Below are 23,131 nucleotides of genomic sequence, written 5' to 3'. Positions count from 1 at the left end.
TGGTAAACATCCCCAGTTCTGGCTTTGTGATGAAGCAGCTGAAGATGGTGGATCTAGGACACAACCCTGAAGAGCTCCTGCAAAGATGTCCTGGAGCTGAGATGACTGACATCCAACAACCACAAACATCTTCCTATGTGCCAGGTATGACTCCAACCAGCAGAGAGTTTGCCCCCTAATAGCCATTGATTCTAGTTTTGCTAGGGGTTCTTGATGCCACACTTAGTTGAACCTGGCCTCGATGTCAAGGGCTTACACTCTCACCTCACTTCTGGAATTCAGCTCTTTTGTCCATGTTTGAATCAAAGCTGTAATGAGGTCAGGAGCTGAGTGGCTCTGGCAGAACCCAAACTTGGTGTCACTGAGTAGGTTATTGCTGAGCAGGTGCTGCTTGATAGCACTGTTGATGACACCTCCCCTCACTTTACTGATGACCAAGAGCAGACTGATGGGGCGGTAGTTGGTCGAGTTGGATTTGCCCTACTTTTTGTGTACAAGACATACCCGGGTAATTTTCCACATTGTCTGGTAGATGCTAATATTGTAACTGTATTGGAAGAACTTGGCTAGGGAGCAGCAAATTGTGGAGCAGTACTATTAATGGGATATTGTCAGGGCCTGTAGCTTTTGCAGTATCACGTGAAGTGAATCGAATTGGCTGAGACTGGTGTCTGTAATGCAAGGGAACACTGGAGGAGGCCAAGATGAGTCATCCACTTGGCATTTCTGGCTGAAGATTTCTACAAAAGCTTCAGCCTTATCTTTTGTATTGGGCTCTTCCATTATTGAGGATGGGGATATTTGCGGAGCCTCCTCCTCCAGTGAGTTGTTTAATTGTCCACCAATCACAACTGCATGTGGCATGATTGCAGAACTCAGATCTGCTCTGTTGGTTGTGGGATTGCTTAGCTCTGTCTATTACTTGCTGTTTATGCTGTCAGGCACAAGAGTAGTCCTGCTTGGCAGCTTCACCAGGTTGACACCTCATCTTTAGGTTCTGCCTGGTACTGGTTCTGGCATGCCCTCCTGCACTCACTATTGAACCTGGGTTGATCCCATCACTCTTACTGATGCTGCCACAGACAGATGCATCTGCAGCCGGCAGATTGGTAATGATAAGGTCAAGTATGTTTTTCCTTCTTGTTAGTTCCTTCATCATCTGCCACAGACACAGATTAGTAGCTATGTCCTTTAGGACCCGACCAGCTCGATCAGTTGTTCTGCTGGCAAACCACATGTTTGGATCCCCAGAAAATTGTCCGAGTTTCTAGATTAATAGTTTAGTGATTATTCCCCTAGGTCATCGCCTCCCAGAGGTGAATTCTGGCCAAAAACTACTTGTATATGATAGTAACACTAAAGAAGTAATGTTGGTACTATTTGCCAGATGTTTTTTATAACGAGCTATATCTGGTGTGTGTTTAAGTTATACCATAGTTAGAAAAAAATAGTTTCTGGGAGATTAGTGATAAACCTCCTACAAGAACAAATCCCAGGATTTTTATTGGAAAATGTAATTTTTCAGTTTTCTCATGTAGAGGTCAACCCTAGGGATCAAAACCCCCAATAAATCAGAACAGAAGGATAAGTGGGGTTGAATTACAATTAGAAAGGAACAGTAAAACCAAACAAATATTTTACAATAACAAGAATGAGTGTAAGAAATAAATCCTAATTGTCATCAAAGTTTCAAAGTGGCAATGACAATGATGGGTTAAAACTGAGATTATAAATATCAATATATTTTCTTCCAAAATGGATGAGAATATTGTCTGGCACTTTGCAGAGTGCAAGAGTAGAAGCTGAACTGAGTGATGTATGATTCAAAACTGTTGCAATTGGATGCTATTTTTATAAAATGCACATACAGTCTAGGCTTTTCTTGAGCAGAGAAATTAGATTGAAAAGTTTATTTAACATATTTCACATACATCTTATTAAGGGTTAAAAATGATTTAAATGATTTTGCAATTCCTCAGCTTCCTAGCCACTAGAGTTCACCTTATCTATTCAACATGGCCAAATTAAGCACGCACATCAACCCCACAAAACAACTACCCATGTAAAGTTTGACCCCATGACTTGTGACATAAAAAGTTGCTCTCATAAAACTTGATTTTGTGTTCATATACAATATGCTATAGCTGATTATAAAAAAACTACATAAAAATGCTCACTGCGACCACACAAGCAGCTATAATAAAACAGAAATCAGAAAAGTACTGAAAGTAAATAATAACAAATATGAGAAGAAATTTCCTTTAGCAATATATCATTTCGCAAAACATTGACTCCAGCTGTCTTAGTTGCAACATGGTCTCTATTGTTTGTGTGCCAAAGAAAAATTACCATCCGATTATAACCTTTGGAACGATAAAATCTTGCAAAATTTAAACAAGAGAAGATAAAAATTGTTTTGTTCTTTCATTAGGGACAAAAGATTTTTATGACTTCTCCTGGTCTACTTCATTAAATATCAGCAGCTGTGTCAACAGATGAGTTGTCGGTAGATCAACCTACAAATCTATGCTTTACAAATAATGTAAGTAACCTATTTAAATTAACTAATTCCAGCTAATTTAGGAACTTTTTAAATTGCATTTGACTCTTCCACTAATTGGAGCAGAGCAAGGAATTATATGCAACAAACATCACGTAGATTTGTGGAGGAAAAGACTAAACACTTGGGCTCAATGACTTTCCATCAGAACCAATGAAAGATCATTGAACTCATAAATGGGGACTAAATTCCCCAGACCCGTGGAGGCAGCTTTGGAGGTTTGGACTGGGTTAGTGGGATTCAGGCAGTGGGGACGGATTGGCTAAAATATCACTTGCCCAGCATCTGACATGCACTGGTCTGCTTTGTGTGTTTTTGCCAGAGATGGGCATATTTTGGGGACAGCAATTGATCTGACAGTGAAGGGAGTCCAGTCAAGATCATTAAGGAGTTAATTGGTGCCTGTTCCTGCAGCAATTTTGCAGGCACTGCACTGGCCCCCAATCTGTGTGTCTGTATCCCAGCAACCAAGAGATGGCTGCACTGTGGGAGGCTGAAGCTGCTTTGCAGCTCAAGGAGTTCTGGGGGAGATTTTCTCTTGATGGTTATGAAACTGACAATGGAGCATTGGAGGCTGAGGGGTGACATTATAGAGATTTATAAAATCATGAGTCTTTCCCTGGGATTGGGGAGTCCAGAACTAGAGGGCAAAGGTTTAGGATGAGAGGGGAAAGATATAAAAGAGACCTAAGGGGCAACCTTTCCACACAGAGGGTAGTAAGTGTATGGAATGAGCTGCCAGACGAAGTGGTGGAGGCTAGTACATTTGCAACATTTAAAAGGCATTTGGATGGGTGTATGAATAGTAAAGGTTTGGAGGGATATGGGCCAGGTGCTGGCAGGTGGGACTAGTTTGGGTTGGGATAGCTGGTCAGAATGGACGAGTTGGGTTTGTTTCCGTGCTGTACATCTCGATGACTCTATCACAGTATTCCTCTCTCCCTTACAGATGGCAGCTCCATTGCTTCCCTGTCATTTAGCCCTCAGCATTTCTGCTATTGACCCCATAATAAGGGCTGCCAGTTTCCTGTGCTGTGGCCACACTGTCTGTAACTCCCTCTTCAGGTATAGGCTTGCTTTTCTTAAAGGGCCTGTGATCGATGGAAGTGGCCTGGTAATTGTGCTACTGCAAAGAGCAGACTTGACATGTGGTAATGGCCCCATCTCCCAGTTATTTACGACGTTGGTAAACTTCAACTGATCAACACTGTTTTACTCTCCCTAAATACTGCCTGGCCAGTGGAATATTTTCAGCATCAAATACACACCTTTACAGTCAGTTTTTCTATGATGTGATGATTGTGTTCTTGTGCAACCTCACGTTATATAAAAGTCACGCTTTAGAAACAGTGCTTAAAGTTTTGGCATTGTAATCACATTACAGTAAACACACATTTTTAGAAGTTCACGCTTTAGAAACTGTGTCCCCAATGCATCAATCGCTTTACAGTAAATTTGCATTGATGAAACATGCATTATAACAGAACAACCTGTACTAATAAAAAAGCTATAACTCATGGAACTTTTTACATCCAAGTAATTTAAATAGAATGCCTGCCCTCTTGATAAGCAGCAAACTTCTAAACCCGATCTTGATGGAGACCTCAAAACGCAATTTATTCAAAGCTGCTAGTTAAATGACTATTAATATTTCAATATTAAAATCGATTGGTTGAAAATAAAGCTAATATAGAAGACTTACGTAATAATTCCTTAACTTCATATTTATGGGCCAAAGTTTGCAAGTCCTCTTGTACATGGGACTCCCTCCCCACAATACTCCACTTATATAACAATAACAAGGCCTCGGTGTGAGACAGAGCTCTTTCATTTATGGTAATCCAGCCCATTTCTTTGTAGATATTGAAGGCACCAGAACGATGATGCAAAACTGAACTTAATACCTGTAAAAATTCTGCAAATGTTTTGTTGTCAATATTTATCCTGTGAAAATAAAAGAAATAATTTTAGGGAATTATTTTAATCATAACATTGTCTCAATTTAAAAATAATATCAAATGGAGATGAAACAATTCCCTTCAGATTTTCCAACCTTTTTGTGAGGTTCTTATGGTGTCTGATCACGATGTCACTGGCTAGACTTGCTAGAACACAACACTATGGACACGAACCAGTGTTCTAAATAAACACAGCCCACAATGCCATCCTTTAACATATAATTCACATGCCAGCATGGCTCAACTGGATCGATTCTGCACTATGGAGGAGAATCATAGCGCAGCTTCAGCAAATAATGTGGACTTATATGTAGTACTGAAAGCATTTAATACTGTTGAAGATCGCATACTTCAGATCTGAGGTTAGACCAAGTTTCCATTCAGATGATCCTATGACATTATTCAAAGAACAGGGAAATTCCTCTGATGTGCTAAATTAAATCCAACCCGCATTCTATATCACCTTAAATGGATAAAATATTCATTCAGTTCATACTTGTTTGTGTCACAGAAGTGTTTTGAAGAGTTTAGACATTCAAGATGCTGAGTGGAGGCACACATTACATCAGTAAAAATAAACTCCCTACAGAATTTCATTAAGTAATGTACATTTCTTACCAAATGTGTTGTATTAGAACAGTCATAACATATAGAAAATCATGTATGAGCAAAAGTGGCAGAAACTTCTGAGTCTTTTCTTTGTTTCCTAGGTTAGTGAACCATAACGTGTGTAGCAGCGAAATTAAATTAGACACCAATTTGTTCTCCAAAACCCTGGAAAAGATACAAATCAGTTCTAAGTATACCCAACAGATAATTATCTATAATGTATTCTTGACAACATAAAATGATGAATGTGCAAGATATCACAGGATATATGTATACTTTCTTTCAAAATGCTTTAAAAGGCCCAAAAGTATATTTCAGAAATGCTTTGTGCCTTTGTGGTGGTTTTGCAGTGCAACATAATTATGTTTGACATATACCTGAGTAATAGGTTCACTTTCCCTCACAAATAATAAGTATAAAATTGGAACAAACATCACAGAGCAAGCACGAACAAAATATACAAAAATGTTTTTAAAAAAGCATTTTACAACTTGGTAATAAATGACTTCATTTAAATGGATGGCAAATTACTTCATTGAAATAGATGGTAAATATCTTCACAATTAACTTGAAGGAAAGCCAATTGTCAATACCATACAGATGTGAACATACCTTCTTTGTAAGACATGCAATATCCATGTCAGTAAATTGTGGTCTCTGATCAGCTGATATGCTGCTTTTGTGATGTGGGCAGCATGGATCAGTATCTGGATGATCTGTTTCTTTAAATTAAATAGAAAATATTAAAATGCTTCGAAAACTAAAAAACATTTATAAGCAAAATAATATTCAATGACCTACTCTGTGCTCAAGTTTTACCCCTTCTGCAGAGTTGATTTTATTGCTACTTTAGCCTTGGTTTCAGAACAGAAACTGCAGCCTACCTCTGCCGTCTCATCACACAATGGGCTGTTAAAAAAGGCTAGGAGAACATGGATGATTTTCTGACGGTCACAAAGCTCATAGCAGTGCTTGTCCTTTAAACCATTTATAAGGAGTTCCAAAATCCAGTCACGTTCAGTCTTGTGCTGAAAAGGAAAATGAAAGATGACATATGAAAAAAAATAGAATCAGGATGCTCTTTTCACCATGGTATAGAAGATGAAATATTCAGCTTATTTCACCTGTCATTGTGCTAACCACCTCAGTGAACTCCCATCCTGAAACTGGAGCCATCTGTAATAAGATTTGGTCAATATTTAATTATTAAAGAAATATAATTAAATCCTTCCCTTCAGGTCCCATTTCTTTCAATGGAAGTGTTTGTCACAGCAGGTTTCTTGGGAAACTATATAAGTCAAGATATATATGTGAAAACCTAGATAATGAATTTTACCAGATGAATTCTGTCCCTGTTGAGCTCAATCTTCTTTACATCCCAAAGGCCATATCTACAGTGCAATTCCAGATGCATTGTGAGCAGAAATTAGAACACTGTGCAAGATATTTCTTTTTTTTAAACTAGGACTTGCGCTCACACACACACACACACCACTAAGACAGGCTAACCCAACGTGTATACCTTAGTACTAAAGCACACGATGCCTTTAATCACTGAAAAAAGTTAATTTTTCTGACTATTGTCATATATATCTATATAGATCTTTTATCACCGAGTAAACGGGAGACTGTAGTAAAAAAGGGAAACAATTTTACCTCCATATCAAAGCTGTAAAAAAGCTTGAAAAACCCAGGAACTTTTTTCAAGTCCAAATATTGATGTGCCAATAGGAAATGATTAATCTTCATATACATGTGTTCCTCTACAGGTATGAAGGAAAAACAAATTTTACAAATTAATTTTAACAAAAAATGCATACTTAATATTTTGAGATTAGCTTTTAAACATAACTGAGTATTTACAATAATACTTGATCACAGATTTAAGTTTTGCTTTTCAATGACAAACTCATCAGTCTTTGGTCAATAACCCATCCAAAGCCTTGGATGGAAAACTGTATTTTTGTTTGACATTAAAAATCTAATTTTTCCATTCTTGCCAGATTTTTCCAGCTGATCCACCATTGCCCACATTAGATTAGATAACTTACAGTGTGGAAACAGGCCCTTCGGCCCAACAAGTCCACACCGACCCGCAACCCACCCATATCCCTACATTTACCCCTTACCTACACTACGGGCAAATTTAGGATGGCCAATTCACCTGACCTGCACATCTTTGGACTGTGGGAGGAAACCGGAGCATCCGGAGGAAACCCACGCAGACACGGGGAGAACGTGCAAACTCCACACAGTCAGTCGCCTGAGGCGGGAATTGAACCCGGGTCTCTGGTGCTGTGAGGCAGCAGTGCTAACCACTGTGCCACCGTGCTGCCCTTATTCAGGGCCTGGGAAAGCTCTTTCCAGTTATTTACTTGATATACTCCCTGGTGATAGTATCTTGCTATAACTCCAAATGCATGCCAAAATACTAATTTGGAGGTGCCGGTGTTGGACTGGGGTAGACAAAGTTAAAAATCACACAACACCAGGTTATAGTCCAACAAGTTTGGATGTAGGTTTGCTCACTGAGCTGGAAGTTCATTTCCAGATGTTTCGTCACTCCACTAGGTAACATCTTCAGTAGGCCTCCGGGCGAAGCACTATTGATAATTCTATTTATATGTTTGGGTTTCTTTGGGTTGTTGATGTCATTTCCTGTGATGACATCTTCCCTGTGGTGATGCCATTTCCTGTTCTTTTTCTCAGGGGGTGGTGGATGGGGGTCTAACTCGATGTGTTTGTTGATAGTTAGGTCAGACTGATTCTAGTTCTAACAGAACAGAAATATAGAAGTAGAATCAGTCTGGCTTAACATTGGGACACAGACAGACTTTAACTTCACACCTTCAATGCATTATCTGAGCTGAGATGGCACCTATTGTTAAAAGCTATCTTGAGAATGTAACTTTAAAAACGTTCTGGAATTTACATATGAAGGAACCGAAACTAACACGGTCATTCTAAAAGATGAAAGACTTAAGCTAAATTTGTTTAACATTACATACCCTGACACTGCAATCCTGTTGCTATAAATTCTGTGTTTTATAATTCTGCTCCATAACCACCTGATGACGAAGCATTGCTTCAAAAGTTAAATGCCTCCAAATAAACCTGTTGGACTATAACCTGGTATTGTGTGATTTTTAACTAAGTCAAAGTACATATTTGCTCAAATATCTGATGTTTATTATGATATTCATTGTATCTTATACATCATTTTTAATTTCATCTGGTTAGAAATTTATGTTTTAAATATGGATTTTTAAAATCAAAGCAAAGTATAACAGATGCTGGCAATAGGAAATCAAAACAGAAAGTGCTGGAGAAACGCAGCAGTCCTGGCAGTATCTGTGGAGAAAGAAACAAAGTTAACATTGCAAATCTGATAGAGTCATAGAGATGTATAGAATGGAAACAGATCGTTGGGTCCAACCTGTCCATGCCGACCAGACACTCTCAATAAATCTAGCCACCAAGTTTTCCAGCATTTGGTCCACATCCATCAAACCCTTCCTATTCATATTCCATCCAGATGCCTTTTAAATGTTATAACTGTATCAGCCTCCATCACTTCCTCTGGCACTTCATTCCATACGTGCACCACCCTCTGAATAGGCTGCCCCTTAGAATCCCTTTCAAACCTTTCCTGTCTCACTTTAAATCCATGCCCTCTAGTTTTGGACTCCCCTAACCTGGGGAAAAGACCTTGACCCTATCCATGTTCCTCATGATTTTACAAACTTCTATAATGTCACCCAGCAGCCTACAACGCTCCAGGAAAAATAGCCCCAGCCTATTCAGCCTCTCCCAATAGCTCAAACCCTCCAGCGCGGGCAACATCCTTCTAAATCTTTTCTGAACCCTTTAAAGTTTCACAACATGGGCAGCACGGTGGCTCAGTGGTTAGCACTGCTGCCTTACAGCACCAGGGTCCTAGGTTCGATTCCAGCCTCGGGCGACTGTCTGTGTGGAGTTTGCACGTTCTCCCAGTGTCTGCGTGGGTTTCCTCCGGGTGCTCCGGTTTCCTCCCACAGTCCAAAGATGTGCAGGTCAGGTGAATTGGCCATGTTAAATTGCCCATAGTGTTAGGGAAGGGGTAAATGTAGGGGTATGGGTGGGTTGCGCTTCAGCGGGTCAGTGTGGACTTATTGGGCCAAAGAGCCTGTTTCCACACTAATATAATCTAATCTAAAAGAAATCTAATCTCTTCAGAGGGTCAGTGTGGATTTATTGGGCCAAAGGGCCTGTTTCCACACTGTAGGTAATCTAATCTTTCTTATAGCAGAGAGACCAGAATTGCATGCAGTATTCCAAAAGTGAACTAATCAATGTCTCGTACAGCCCCAACATGAACTCTCAACTCCTACACTACACTTAATGCACTGACCAATAAAGCCAAACATCTCAAATATTTTCTTCGCTATCCTATTTACCTGTGCCTCCACTTTCAAGAACTATGAACAAAGGGCTCTTTGTTCAGCAATACTCCCCTAGACCTTATCATTAAGTGTCCAAGTCCTGCTCTGATTTGCCCTACCAAAATGTAGCACCTCACGTTCGTCTCGATTAAACTCCATCTACCACTCCTCAGCTCACTGGATCAGGGTCCTGTTTTATTCTGAGGTAACTTTCTTTGCTATCAACCATACCACCAATTTTGGTGTCATCTGCAAACTTATGAACCATACCTCCTATGTGATGTGTCTGCTTGAGAACCCAGAATTTTTAAAAGAGGTTTAATCCACTGTTATATAAAAGACCCAAAGATCCTCTAACTTCAGATGCTGGTTCTTTTAGATAATCAGGATGGAAGGAAGGGAAGATTTTACTTGACTTTGTTTTTACTGTACAATATTTCGCAACAGATGTATGCCACATTATCATTGCTGTAATTTGTTCCACATGGTCTGATGGACTTTTACCCGGAGCCATAAGACTTGGTTTGCTTCAAGAACAATGAACCGTTAATTGTTGATGTTTCCACTTATCCTAATTGCCATAATATATTCCACTTAACTAAAGACTTCTGTAAACAATAATGATCTTATTTCTGTGTCTGGAACCTGGCAGATTTTCAATTGTCAAGATCATAAAATTAATTCTCTACATCATTAGAGGTACATGGTAACCACCATACAGATAAGTCAAAATTTAAACTTTGATTAAATTATCAACAAGCCACTTCATATAAAATGGTATTCGGTAACAAACAACTAAAACAGGATCATAGGTGACTGAAAGTCATAGATAATTTACAGATACTGTTTATTAAAGTGACATCAAGGATGAGGGACGTCAGTTCATGGATAGATTAGCGAAGCTGTGATTTTCATTACAAGCAGAGGGTTAAGGCAACAGTTGGTACAACTCAGAGTCATAGAGATGTACAGCACGGAACTTGTCCATGTTCGGTCCAACTTGTCCGTGCCGACCAGATATCCCAACCCAATCTAGTTCTACCTGCCAGCAGCCGGCCCATATCTCTCCAAACCCTTCCTATTCACATACCCATCCAAATACCTTTTAAATGTTGCAATTGTACCAGCCTCCACCACGTCCTCTGGCAGCTCATTCCATACATGCACCACCCTCTGTGAAAATGTTGCCCCTTAGGTCTCTTCTGTACCTCTTCCCTTCTCATCCTAAACCTATGCCCTCTAGTTCTGGACTCGCCCACCCCAGGGAAGAGACTTTGTCTATTTATCCTATCCATGCTCCTCCTGATTTTATAAACCTCTATAAGGTCACCCCTTGGCCTCCGATGTCCAGTGAAAGTAGCCCAAGCCTATTCAACCTCTCCCTATAGCTCAAATCCTCCAAACCTAGCAACATCTTTGTAAATCTTTTCTGAATCCGTTCAAGTTTCACAACATCATTCCGATAGCTGTGCAAAGCTTTTGCAGGGTTTTGATAGGGTGTAGAGTTAGAAACTGGTTCAATGTAAGGAAGACTAGTAATCAGAGAACACAATATAGAGGTAATCGACAAAAGAAATGGGTGGACAGGAGAATTTTTTTTTCTGGAGTAATAACTTATCAGGGTCTGGAACATATCGTTTGATAAGAATGGTAGAAGCAGATCTGAGAACAATTTTGAAAAGGGAATTGATAAATACCTGAAGTGGGGCCTATAGGGAAAGAGTGGGGAAAGGGACTTAATTGAACAAGTCCCTCAAAGATACAAAGGTATATTTCACAGGTACAATGGTGTGAGTGACATCCTCCTGTGTTGTATAATTCTATGATGCTAGCAGATTCCTTAAACTTATATTGCCACCACAGAATTAGTTAACACAAGTTTGAATTGGAGTGGTTCAAATAAACTTATTGACTGTAAATACCCCTGTTTAAAGTGGAAGAAATTTGGGACAACGTTTACTGGGTATACTCCCTGGTGATAGAATCTTGCTATAATATAAATGCATGTCAAAGTACATATTTGCACAAATGACTGATGTTTGTTATATAATATTAATTGAATTGAAGAAGGTAGCTTGAATATAGATGCTGTTGAGATGAAATATATGTACAGACATAAAGAAAAAAAAGAATAGTCCACCTCATTGAAAGCACAGAAAGGTCACATGAGAATTCATAATGTTCAAACAATGTTGATGCTTGATTATTCACCTACACTATTATTTCATTATCTACAAGGCCAGGAAATTGCTTGAGATATCTGTGGGAATTTATTTCCAGTAGAAGGGTAAAAAATGAGCGTTTTGACAGTGTAAATGATACATGATCTGTTGATGGATTGGGTTTGGTCTGTATTTTATTGTCCCATGATCTTCTAAAATTTTTTACCAGTAGACAATGGAACAATAAATATTGCCATAGACATGATTTGAAAATTAATTGTGTTTAATGGTGTGCAGGCTGAAGGCATTAACAGTAATCACTTAAGCTCCTATAAATAAACACACTAAAAATTGTAGCTGTTGGTTTAGGAGGTCAATGTTCCAGTGTATAACACCAAATAAATATAAAATTGTGCAAAGATTCGCTCCAGTTGTATTCTTCACTAACCAGCTTTCTGGAGTAGAGAAATATATATTATACATTACAGTTCATGGTGACCTCACCAGAGACTGACCTGTCTGAGTGAATGCAGCCTTATGTTCTACTGAATTTAATCACTGTAGACAACAAAGTAAATGCACTATTGAATGTGTTATTACATTGTGAATGAAAACAAATCGGTTTCCTTCAGGCAATGGGCTTTGTTCCAACATCTGCCAACCATATTTCAGGAAAAATGGTCTTTAAATCACATGACATCTCTTTCAGCCACTGACAATGAGATTTCTGATGCTGTTTCCTTAAATCAGATTGTCACCGCAATCCTAATTGTTCATAAGATCGAAAACAAATTTAGTATTTGATGATCTTTTAATAGTTCCTCTTATGTGAAATATTATTCAGCATGTTACCTAGCTGCCAGAGAAGCCTGTAAAAGCCTCATCTAATCTGAATGTGAGGGCTCTGACAGTGCCAGCACAAAACTTGGGACCTCACACAACACAATTCATTCCAACGGTCAGCAAACTGCTGTCAGTCAAATCCTCTCCTCTTCATAAAACCTCACCATACCATTCACTTAAAGGCCACTGACCTAAACGGCAGATGCAACAAAGTGGAGGTCAAGACATCAAGCAGCTCAAATAAAGTGTTTCACTCATCAAAACAAACATTAACATAATTCCAAAAAGATGGCTACACCCAACCAAGTGAATCCCATTGTGCAGCTAATGTCTTTTCCATCTGTATCCTATTACTCTCTCAATCTCTGTGGTTGCAGCTTCAGCTAATGGAATCATGCTAATCATTCCCCTGCTTTGACAGATGAGATAACTGTGCTGGACATATTTAGGGTGGAATCTAGGTTAAAGGTAGAGTCATCATAGTCATTACAGAGACACATGGTGGTGGTTTAGCTGAGGGTCGCTATGCCTCAGGTGAGGAGAAAGGTTGAGAAGGAAAGTCACTCATGATAACCTCAGCTGGTGTGTGAGTTAAGCCTACACTGCTGGTAACACTCTGCCTTGCAAACTGAGCTAAATATATAAGTTTTTTGCCTTATACTCATCAGAACAGACAAAAGAATGTCAAATCTCAAAGTACACTGCATGAGAATCAGAGAGTTCATTTGGTTGACAAATGGACTTTTGATTGGTTCAGGCACTGGCGTGAAGGATACACCAGGAAATTGTGATTCCAAAGTCTCATTTAAATTTCAAAAATGCAAATCGATTGATTGGTCAAAGCATGCTATCAGAATGCACAAGAAGATAATCTACCCAAGCTTTAGTTTGGCTAAGAAGCTGCAAAGTCTGGACAAACACTTTTTGCCTACAGAGGATGAGGACATCTAGTTTCTAGCAAGAAAATGTGAAATCCCTGTCAGCCTGATTGATAATCTTAAATTGGTAGCTAACGTAATTCCCAGCACAATCAGGATGGTTCAGTAAGTCCTGCTGAATCATGGAATGGCCTCTAATGTTGGATTCTATGCCCTGAGTTTTGCAAACACAGTCTGGCTGAGCATGGTCAGCACTCCATATCTCCACAACAGCCTAAGGGATGCACTATTTATTACCATCTTCCAGTTACGGATGTGTGCAAGATGAAAGGCTTTAACAACATGTGTCTTTTTCACCAATACTCAAGTTCTACGCTACCAAGTACTGAGGAGGAGAAAAGGTTTAAACTTTGTATATAACCAAATCATAGCATTTTAGTTATTCATAACATTAAATCAATGTGGATCAGATGACCATTAAGTGCTAATTTGCAACGTAATATCTAATGCTACCATCAGGGTTCTGGGTCACATCCACCTTTCTATTGCCGATGCATAACATCAGTGCCACCCTATTGATCTCCAGGGCAAATGTTGTCAAGATGGGTTACAGGTGCTGGTCCATCCACCCCATTTTCTGCCTTTCTCTGGAGTAATGTATCCTCCACATTTTTTGCCTTCCTCTGGAGTAATGTATTCTCTTCTCTTCCAATTAAAAAAACAGCAAGATTTGACTATGAGAAGTGGATTGAGTATTGAGGATATATGACAATTTTTGGGGAAGATGAATGAGAGGTGGCAATGGGATGAGGAAGGGCATGAACATTGGGAATTGCGTTGGAGATTGGAAGCGGTAACTGGACAGAAGTGAATGCATAGAACTGCAAGGTGTGTTGATCAGCAAAACGCGATTCATAAATTCAGGCAATGACACTCATCTTTTCTAACCTCACTAAGTCATCCTAATACTCTATGCCAGTCCTGGACACCACATTCCTGCTGTAGACAGCTCCACAAACTCAATCCATGCCAGTTTTCGCTTCTGAGTATCCTTAGAAATCAACATGTCCTTTCACATCCTCATCATCACTTGCACAATCTCAAAGGGAGAATCATGAGAATTAGGTTGCAGCACTCCTGCACTTTGCTTTATTTGACATTACAAGCCTTCAAGATCAAGGTTTTCTGCAGCCATTCATTTCCCTATTGGATTCCCTTTAAAGAGATAGCCTCATGAACAGAACACAGGTTGTCATCAAAAGAGAAAATGCTGGAAAATCTCAGCAGGTCTGGCAGCATCTGTAAGGAGAGGAAAGAGCTGATGTTTCGAGTCTAACTGACCCTTTGTCAAAGCTAAAAAAAAGGGAGAAATAGGGAGGTACTTATACTAGGCTGAGAGAAGGTGAGTCATGACTCCAGCAGCAAAGGTAGCAATAAAGAGGTGATAATGACAGTGCATAGAGAGATTATAGGGATATTAGGAAGCCAGTGCTATGTGACAAAATATGTGGGATGGGGGGGATTGGGTGAAACAGAGGGAAAATGGAAAACAGGTGAAAAAAATAGGTACATGAAATAAAATTACGGAGCAGAATGAAAGCAGAAGGGTCCAGATGGGATAATCATCTGAAGTTGTTGAATTCAATATTGAGACCGGCAGGCTGTAACGTGCCTATTTGGAAGATGAGATGCTGTTCCTCCAGTTTGCGTCGAGCTTCAGTGGAACATTGTAGCAGGCCAAGGACAGACATATGGGCATGGGAGCAGGATTGTGTGTTGAAGTGGCAAGCCACAGGAAGGTCCAGGACTTGATAATCAAATGATTATCCCATCTCGATCCCTCTGTTTTCATTCTGCTCCGTAATTTTATTTCATTTACCTTTTTTTTTTCCACTGTTCTGTACCTCTTATTTCCTGATTGTCTCTCTTTCTCTCACTTCCCACTCTCTCATCACCTTTTTCCTCTCCTCTTCCCACTTTGCTACCCTTCTCCAATCTAAACATCATGGCATAGACAGAGAACACAGGGGGCTAACACCTTCAACATATTGTCTAGCTATCGCCATTGTTAACAGCTAACCCGAGAATGCAACTTTTTAAAAAAAGGTTTTGTGATTTACACATGAAAGAAGTGAAACTATCACTGTATTCTAACAGATGAAAGGCTTAACAGACAATCAATTTTTCAATGTATAATTTCAGTTACATCACACTGTAAATTTTTGCTATAAATTCTGTGTTACGATCGAGCCCTCCACTATCACCTGATGAAGGAGCGTCACTCTGAAAGCTAGTATGCTTCCAATTAAACCTGTTGGACTATAACCTGGTGTTGTGTGATTTTTAGCTGAAAATGTGTTTATGGAAAAGCGCAGCAGGTCAGGCAGCATCCAAGGAGCAGGAGAATCGACGTTTCGGGCATAAGCCCTTCTTCAGGAATGAGGAAAGTGTGTCCAGCTGGCTAAGATAAAAGGTAGGGAGGAGGGCCGTTGGAAATGCAATAGGTGGAAGGAGGTCAAGGTGAGGGTGATAGGCCGGAGTGAGGGTGGGGGCGGAGAGGTCAGGAAGAAGATTGCAGGTTAGGAAGGCGGTGCTGTTCGAGGGATTTGACTGAGACAAGGTGGGGGGGGGGGGAGGGGAAATGAGGAAACTGGAGAAATCGGAGTTCATCCCCTGTGGTTGGAGGGTTCCTAGGCAGAAGATGAGGCGCTCTTCCTCCAACCGTCGTGTTGCTATGGTCTGGCGATGGAGGAGTCCAAGGACCTGCATGTCCTTGGTGGAGTGGGAGGGGGAGTTGAAGTGTTGAGCCACGGGGTGGTTGGGTTGGTTGGTCCAGGTGTCCCAGAGGTGTTCTCTGAAACGTTCCGCAAGTAGGCGGCCTGTCTCCCCAATATAGAGGAGGCCACATCGGGTGCAGCGGATACAGTAAATGATGTGTGTGGAAGTGCAGGTGAATTTGTGGCGGATATGGAAGGATCCTTTGGGGCCTTGGAGGGAAGTAAGGGGGGGGGGAGGTGTGGGCGCAAGTTTTGCATTTCTTGCGGTTGTAGGGGAAGATGCCGGGAGTGGAGGTTGGGTTGGTGGGGGGGGGTGTGGACCTGACGAGGGAGTCACGGAGGGAGTGGTCTTTTCGGAACGCTGATAGGGGAGGGGAGGGAAATATATCCCTGCTGGTGGGGTCCGTTTGGAGGTGGCGGAAATGACGACGGATGATATGATGTATATGGAGGTTGGTGGGGTGGTAGGTGAGTACCAGTGGGGTTCTGTCCTGGTGGCGACTGGAGGAGTGGGGCTCAAGGGCGGAGGAGCGGGAAGTGGAGGAGGGCATCGTCGATCACGTCTGGGGGGAAATTGTGGTCTTTGAAGAAGGAGGCCATCTGGGTTGTACGGTATTGGAACTGGTCCTCCTGGGAGCAGATGCGGCCGAGACGAAGGAATTGGGAACATGGGATGGCGTTTTTACAGGGGGCAGGGTGGGAGGAGGTGTAGTCAAGGTAGCTGTGGGAGTCGGTCGGTTTATAGTAAATGTCCGTGTTGATTCGGTCACCCGAGATAGAAATGGAAAGGTCTAGGAAGGGGAGGGAGGAGTCTGAGACGGTCCAGGTGAATTTGAGGTCAGGGTGGAAGGTGTTGGTAAAGTGGATGAACTGTTCAACCTCCTCATGGGAGCACGAGGCATCGCCAATACAGTCATCGAGGTAGCGGAGGAAAAGGTTGGGGGTGGTGCCAGTGTAGCTGCTGAAGATGGACTGTTCCACATATCCTACGAAAAGGCAGGCATAGCTGGGGCCCATGCGGGTGCCCATTGGCTACTCCTTTGGTTTGGAGGAAGTGGGAGGATTGAAAAGAGAAGTTGTTCAGGGTGAGGACCAGTTCAGTCTTTGTACACTCCAGTCCAACACCGACATCTCCAAATCATGCTTTTCTATAGGTTGTCATCATGCTTCCATTCGGTGATCGGAAGCAGAAACCATGATGTGTGTATGTTGATGTCATGGCTAAGTTAAACAGCCATGGTAAAGTCTGTTGATTATTAAAAGTCAGGTTTTTGTGGCTTCTCTGCTTACATATAATTATGTCTGCTGACGCCAAAAGCACTAACATAGATACTGTGAAGGTAAATTAAAAGTTTAAGTGTAAATTGTTCAGTTTTTTTAACAGTAAAAATACATAGTTTAATGTATTCCTTAATAATTTACTCTTTCTTATCTATCTGTGTGCTCTAATCATAAAGTAACCATGCTCAACATCTTCACATTATATGCTCGAATATCAATTATCATTCTGAAACACTTTCTCAATTTGAAAGCAGAAAGTGCTTTCACTTTGAAATAACATGGATCAATTATCCTACATTCTTTGCCTTAAAACAGAAACAATATCAAAAACTGAAAGGGACACCAGAAAGTTGAAAGTGCTTTTCTCACCAACCTGGTTTTAGCATCTGTTGAGCAACTTTGGCAACATAAAGTGCCAAACAAAAGGTGAACTTCATATTAGGTTGTCGGATCCCATTTTTCACCACATCCAATAGATAAAGCAGCTACACAGCAGAAAGAAAAATGTAGGCACGCATTATAATTTTGAACAATAAAACTTTGAGTATTGGGTACAGGTCCTTAGTCGAATGCTCGAAAGTGAACCTAATTACTGAACTGAAAAAAAAAAATAAGGTGCACAGGAAATGAAAGCTTTGAGGGCTGAAGCATAGAGATAATACTGCTCCTATAAATCAGTCGTGCAACCACACTTAGAACAATGTGTATAGTTCTGATCTGTGCAGCACAAGGGAGACATTACACTTATTGAAAACAGATGAAAGAGAGTAACCAGAAAGACTGATAGTCTGGAGGGATTGGATTAAAAGCAGTGGATATTACAATTGGATATGATCTTACTGGGAGGAAAAGGTTGAGAGGTTAAATCATTGCTATTAACAGGAGATAAGGTATTGCAGGCTAATGACAAGCTTGTTCAACTTGTCCAGAACAGCAGATCAGAAAACAAAGCCCACACCTGATGGCAGTAAATTCAAAACCGAGGAAGCAAAATTTCAATGAACAAGCATTAATGGAACAGACTCACTGGGGAAGGCACAAAAGCAGTTCACATTCGCAAATCAAACGCAAATCAAATATCTTTCAGAAAATAAAATTTTTGGTTGGAGTAATTAGAAACAGCAGGTAGGGAGATTTTGAACCCTGGTTTCCCAAAGTTATTCACTTCTGCAATTTCCTCTTGTCAAATTTGATTCTGTTATAGACTAATTAACAGAGATGAGTTGCTATGAAGAGTGAACAACAGGAACTCACTCCCTAACGTCACTGTTGATTAACCTAAATGAAATGGGCTGCAGCAAATCAGATCTGGCAATGACTATGGTGACAGAAAGAGAGTTAACACTTTGAGTCCAATTCAATTTCTTCCGACTTGCTCAGTATTTTCAATACCTTCTATATTAATTTCAGATTTCCAGCAACTGCAGTATTTTGCTTTAATTTATTTGGCCGATCAGGTCTTGTGAGATCATTTGTCTTTTTGTCCTTTTTCTTTCTCTAATATCTTTATTCCCCAATATGTAATTATCTCAAGCTCAAGTTCCTCATTCTCATTAGCTCCTTGGTTACTCTCTATTTCTAGTATGTAATTTATGTCTTTTGTGAAGACAGACATAAAATATTTGCTTAGTTTAATTTACAAAAGGATAAGTAAAGATATATAAACCTATAATATCAGCATGCGTACAGTTCCTGCTGTTTTATGCTAGGTCAATTTATCACAAAATATCATTGATAAGACTGACAAGATGCGTTGAGAACTTTAATGAAACAGGCTAACTGGTACAGTCTGTGTGTATGCCTGTGTGCCCCAGAGTAACAATGAAGGTTCACAACTCTGACTGCATGCTAGTCTATGGTACTGACAGTCAGAGCCACATCAAGGTGATTTACTATGTCAGATCTTTTCCTGTGGAGAAAGTCTGTAGACATCATGGATACTACAAGACATGAGAAGTACATAACACACTCCCAGAGTATTGGATGGATGTATTTTGAAAGATCCACTTAACTCTGAAAGACATGCATCAGTCTGAGACTGAAGCAAATTGTACACCATGCATTTCACTTACCTGCTGCTTTTCCTTAAAGCGAGCAGCCTCCAGATGCGTGTGGTAATTACTCAGGATGTGATAGGCCGCAGCTCTTACATTTGGATCATAACTACTAAGAGCTACCACAGTTAGTCCCAAAGCATTAACATCCACAAACTTGTAGCAGTCTACCACAGCTTCTGCAAAAGAAAAACAAAAATCATAAAGATTTAAATTTATCTGACATTTCATAGCAGATATGATATGGATGATATTCCTTCAAGTACAAATACTGATTTTGAACAGCAACCACTGTTCTCTTGTTAGATGTGGCAGTTATTTTGTATTTAGCAATATGCAATAAGTAGCAATTGTGAAATGATGTGAAATTACCAGCAACTTGGTATTGGACAAGGGAAAGATGTTTGCAGGTAACAGATTCTTTTCTCTTAACACAGGAAGACCAGGTGTAGGAAGGCCTTACTTGAAAGCATGTGGTTATGGACCTAGAACTTATTGTCCATCATGGAGGAACTGCAGAGGCAAGGAAAATCTACCAACACTGTCACTACTATTGAATGGGGTCCTCACTGTGATCAGGAATGTGGTAAGAAGGTATTTTACTTATAACTCAAGGTGCTCTTTGGCAACATTTGTCTATCTAGCAAGACTTCCATCACACTCTTAACCACAGTCTATTGATGATACAGACTATCCTCTGGGGATAGAGGAGAAGGCTAAACATGAGCAGATGCTCTGCAGCATTCCAGTGGCTCCAAGGTATCAACCTTGACATTGGCAGCTTGGAACAAAGTCAACCCTTTGTGTTAGAGTTAGCAATTTGATTGACCTATCACGACAAAGGCGCAGAAGGGAAAGCCCATCAATTTGAGCAGATATTTCCACATCTCAGACTCCAGTAATGCCAGAAGCCAATCCCTCATTAGGTCAAATGAAATTGATGGATGAGCAGGGGAAATGGGCCGGTTCAATAATGTCCTTTTGGGGAGGAATCTGGGGTCCTTGCCTGGTCTTCCCTACAGGTGACTCTAGACCCACAGCAATGTGATTGACTCTTAACTGCCCTCTTGGGCAATTAGGGATGGGCAATAAATGCTGGTTTAGTTAGCGATGCACTCATCCTGTGAATGAAGAAAAAAAAAATGGCTTTGAGTCACCTATACTTGTAAGCTTCCAGTTTAGCTGGTTATCATCCAGCAGTATCTTGTGTACAATTGGGTTGCCCTGAGCCTTGAATGTTGTCAACCGATGCAAAGCTTTTTTTTTCATGTTAGGTAACCGAGATGTGCACCTACATAAAGACTTGGTGCACTCTGTAATCAAGCTAACAGAAACTCATACCTGTACTAATTTCTTGGCAGCTTGATATGGAGATTATTAACCTTGGTGGTGAATGTTCTACACATCAATACCAAAGTGTTAAGAACCATTCAAAAAAATCGACCTCTACTGACAACTTAACTCAGGGGGCCACAAGAATAATGTCGTAGGAAAGGTAAACAGCTGATGAGGGGTGCATTCTGTTCAGAGGGTTAGCTTGATGCTATTTCTGAACAGGATACAGCGAGGTTATTCTGCATCTAATCTATACCATACTTGTTCTGAATGTATCTGATGCAGAAACATTCCATTATCTACTTCTAACATCCCTTCCATTAATGACTACAAAGCAAAGGATTATTAAATAGTCTAAATTAAGTTTATGATCACAGCTCTTCCATAATGTAAACTACACGGTCAGTACACACTAGTCTCATTTTGCAAACAGGGAATTAAAATAAAGCAGACAAGATTGATTTTGAACTACAGGAGAGAAAATTGATAATTTCTTGCATGTGACTGTGTTCTGTTTTATTCTTAATTTCATACAGTCCAATGATCCAGCACTTCTGTGACATCACTGAGCAAAAGGACACAAATGCTTATTTGAGATTTTTAAAAATCTAGAGCCAGTTAACATTGGCTGGAACTAATGAATACAAAAAATTAAAACAAAGCAATAAGTTGGTGTTTATCATTGGATTGCTTTAGAATTTTGATGCAGCAAAGCTGCAGTGATCCTGAAGCCTACCAAACTGTCTCAATTTGTTTTTCTGCAAAAGCGCCTCCAAACTTTATGTTTTCATAACTGACTTTCAATTTTGAAGCCATAAACGTGGTTTTCTATTAATGTAATGCAATTGACGACAGGGCTCCTCGGATGCTGCCTGAACTGCTATGCTTTTCCAACACCTCTAATCCAGAGACAGGGATTAAAGACCTTGCTGCAAATAGGACCTATGAATGTAGTGTGCAAATTCAAACAAATTACAAAGTAGGAAACTTATTTCAAAGTAGCCACAAAAAGTGTGAGATTATATTATCAGGGTGATTTTTATAAACTTTGTTCCTGGGAGCTTTATTATGTGAACGCCTTTCATGTGAACACAATAGATCCCTAGATCCATTATTTAATGGGGTGTGATAAAAATAACAAATGATATGTACATATAAATAGAGCCCATTTTTTGATTCACTTATGGAATGTGGGTATCGCTGGCTGGGCAGCATTTATTGCCCTTGTGTAGTTGCCCTTAAGAAGGTGGTGATGAGCTTTCTGCTTGAATCGCTGCAGTCCACCTATTGTAGGTTGACCCAAAATGCCCAAAGAGGGCATTCCAGGATTTTGACCCAATAGCAATCAAAGATTTATTTCCAAGTCAGGATGGTGAGATGCTTAGAGGATTGACTGTGTGGAGTTTGCACGTTCTCCCCGTGTCTGCGTGGGTTTCCTCCGGGTGCTCCGGTTTCCTCCCACAGTCCAAAGATGTGCAGGCCAGGTGAATTGGCCATGCTAAATTGCCCATAGTGTTAGGTAAGGGGTAAATGTAGATGTAGGGGTATGGGTGGGTTACGCTTCGGCGGGGCGGTGTGGACTTGTTGGGCCGAAGGGCCTGTTTCCACACTGTAAGTAATCTAATCTAATCTAAAAAACTTGCAGATGGTGGTGTTCCCACATTTGAACATGGAATGCTTGGATATCTGAGGAATTGTAAATGGTGCTAAACACTGAACACATCATTAATGAACATTCCCACTTGTGACATGATGATGGAGGCAAGGTCATTGATGAAGCAACTGGAGTGGTTGAGTCATAAAGAGAGTTCAAGATCACTTATTAGTTATGGAATACTAGATGTTTTTCTAATTTATTCTCTAGTAAAATGATTCAACTTCAGCTGATGAGGACAGAGTTACATCATTGCTGGAATCAAATAACTCACTCAGTTTCACTGTCAGAAAATCTGCTGAAGAAACTTTCATCCATGTCTATATCACTTGCATACTCAACTATTCCATCCAAAGCTCTCCATGCCAGCCTTTCATCTTCTACCCTCTGGAAAGTATAGTTCATTAAAATTTCTGCAGTTGTATCATATCCATCATCAGACATCACTCAGTTATCTTTTCTTCCCTCAACAACACACATTGTCACTGGCTCTTCCTTTGCCTCAAACAATGAAGGCTTTATCCTCCATAATCTCAACTTTTTGAAAATATTCATTTATACCAAGCTATTATTTCATTTTCCTCTAGCTCTGGTCTTGT

The 23,131-nt window shown here is 40.2% G+C and overlaps 1 protein-coding gene across 2 annotated transcripts in view; it reads right to left on the bottom strand.

The window, feature by feature from the left end:
• The window catches only part of urb1 (URB1 ribosome biogenesis homolog), a 117,875-nt gene that overhangs the window by 9,798 nt on the left and 84,946 nt on the right, over window positions 1–23,131 (bottom strand). For both annotated transcript variants that reach the window (XM_072585491.1, XM_072585490.1), the window contains exons 32-38: window positions 19,562–19,722; window positions 17,863–17,974; window positions 6,784–6,890; window positions 6,012–6,155; window positions 5,740–5,849; window positions 5,137–5,292; window positions 4,263–4,504 (exon numbers count right to left, since the gene is read on the bottom strand). In XM_072585491.1, coding sequence (XP_072441592.1) covers window positions 4,263–4,504; window positions 5,137–5,292; window positions 5,740–5,849; window positions 6,012–6,155; window positions 6,784–6,890; window positions 17,863–17,974; window positions 19,562–19,722 — 1,032 coding nt within the window. The remainder of the gene's footprint in view (window positions 1–4,262; window positions 4,505–5,136; window positions 5,293–5,739; window positions 5,850–6,011; window positions 6,156–6,783; window positions 6,891–17,862; window positions 17,975–19,561; window positions 19,723–23,131) is intronic.

The sequence above is a fragment of the Chiloscyllium punctatum genome, chromosome 15, assembly GCF_047496795.1.
Source record: "Chiloscyllium punctatum isolate Juve2018m chromosome 15, sChiPun1.3, whole genome shotgun sequence".
Lineage (NCBI taxonomy): Eukaryota > Metazoa > Chordata > Chondrichthyes > Orectolobiformes > Hemiscylliidae > Chiloscyllium > Chiloscyllium punctatum.
This window is presented reverse-complemented; position numbering and strand designations above follow the sequence as displayed.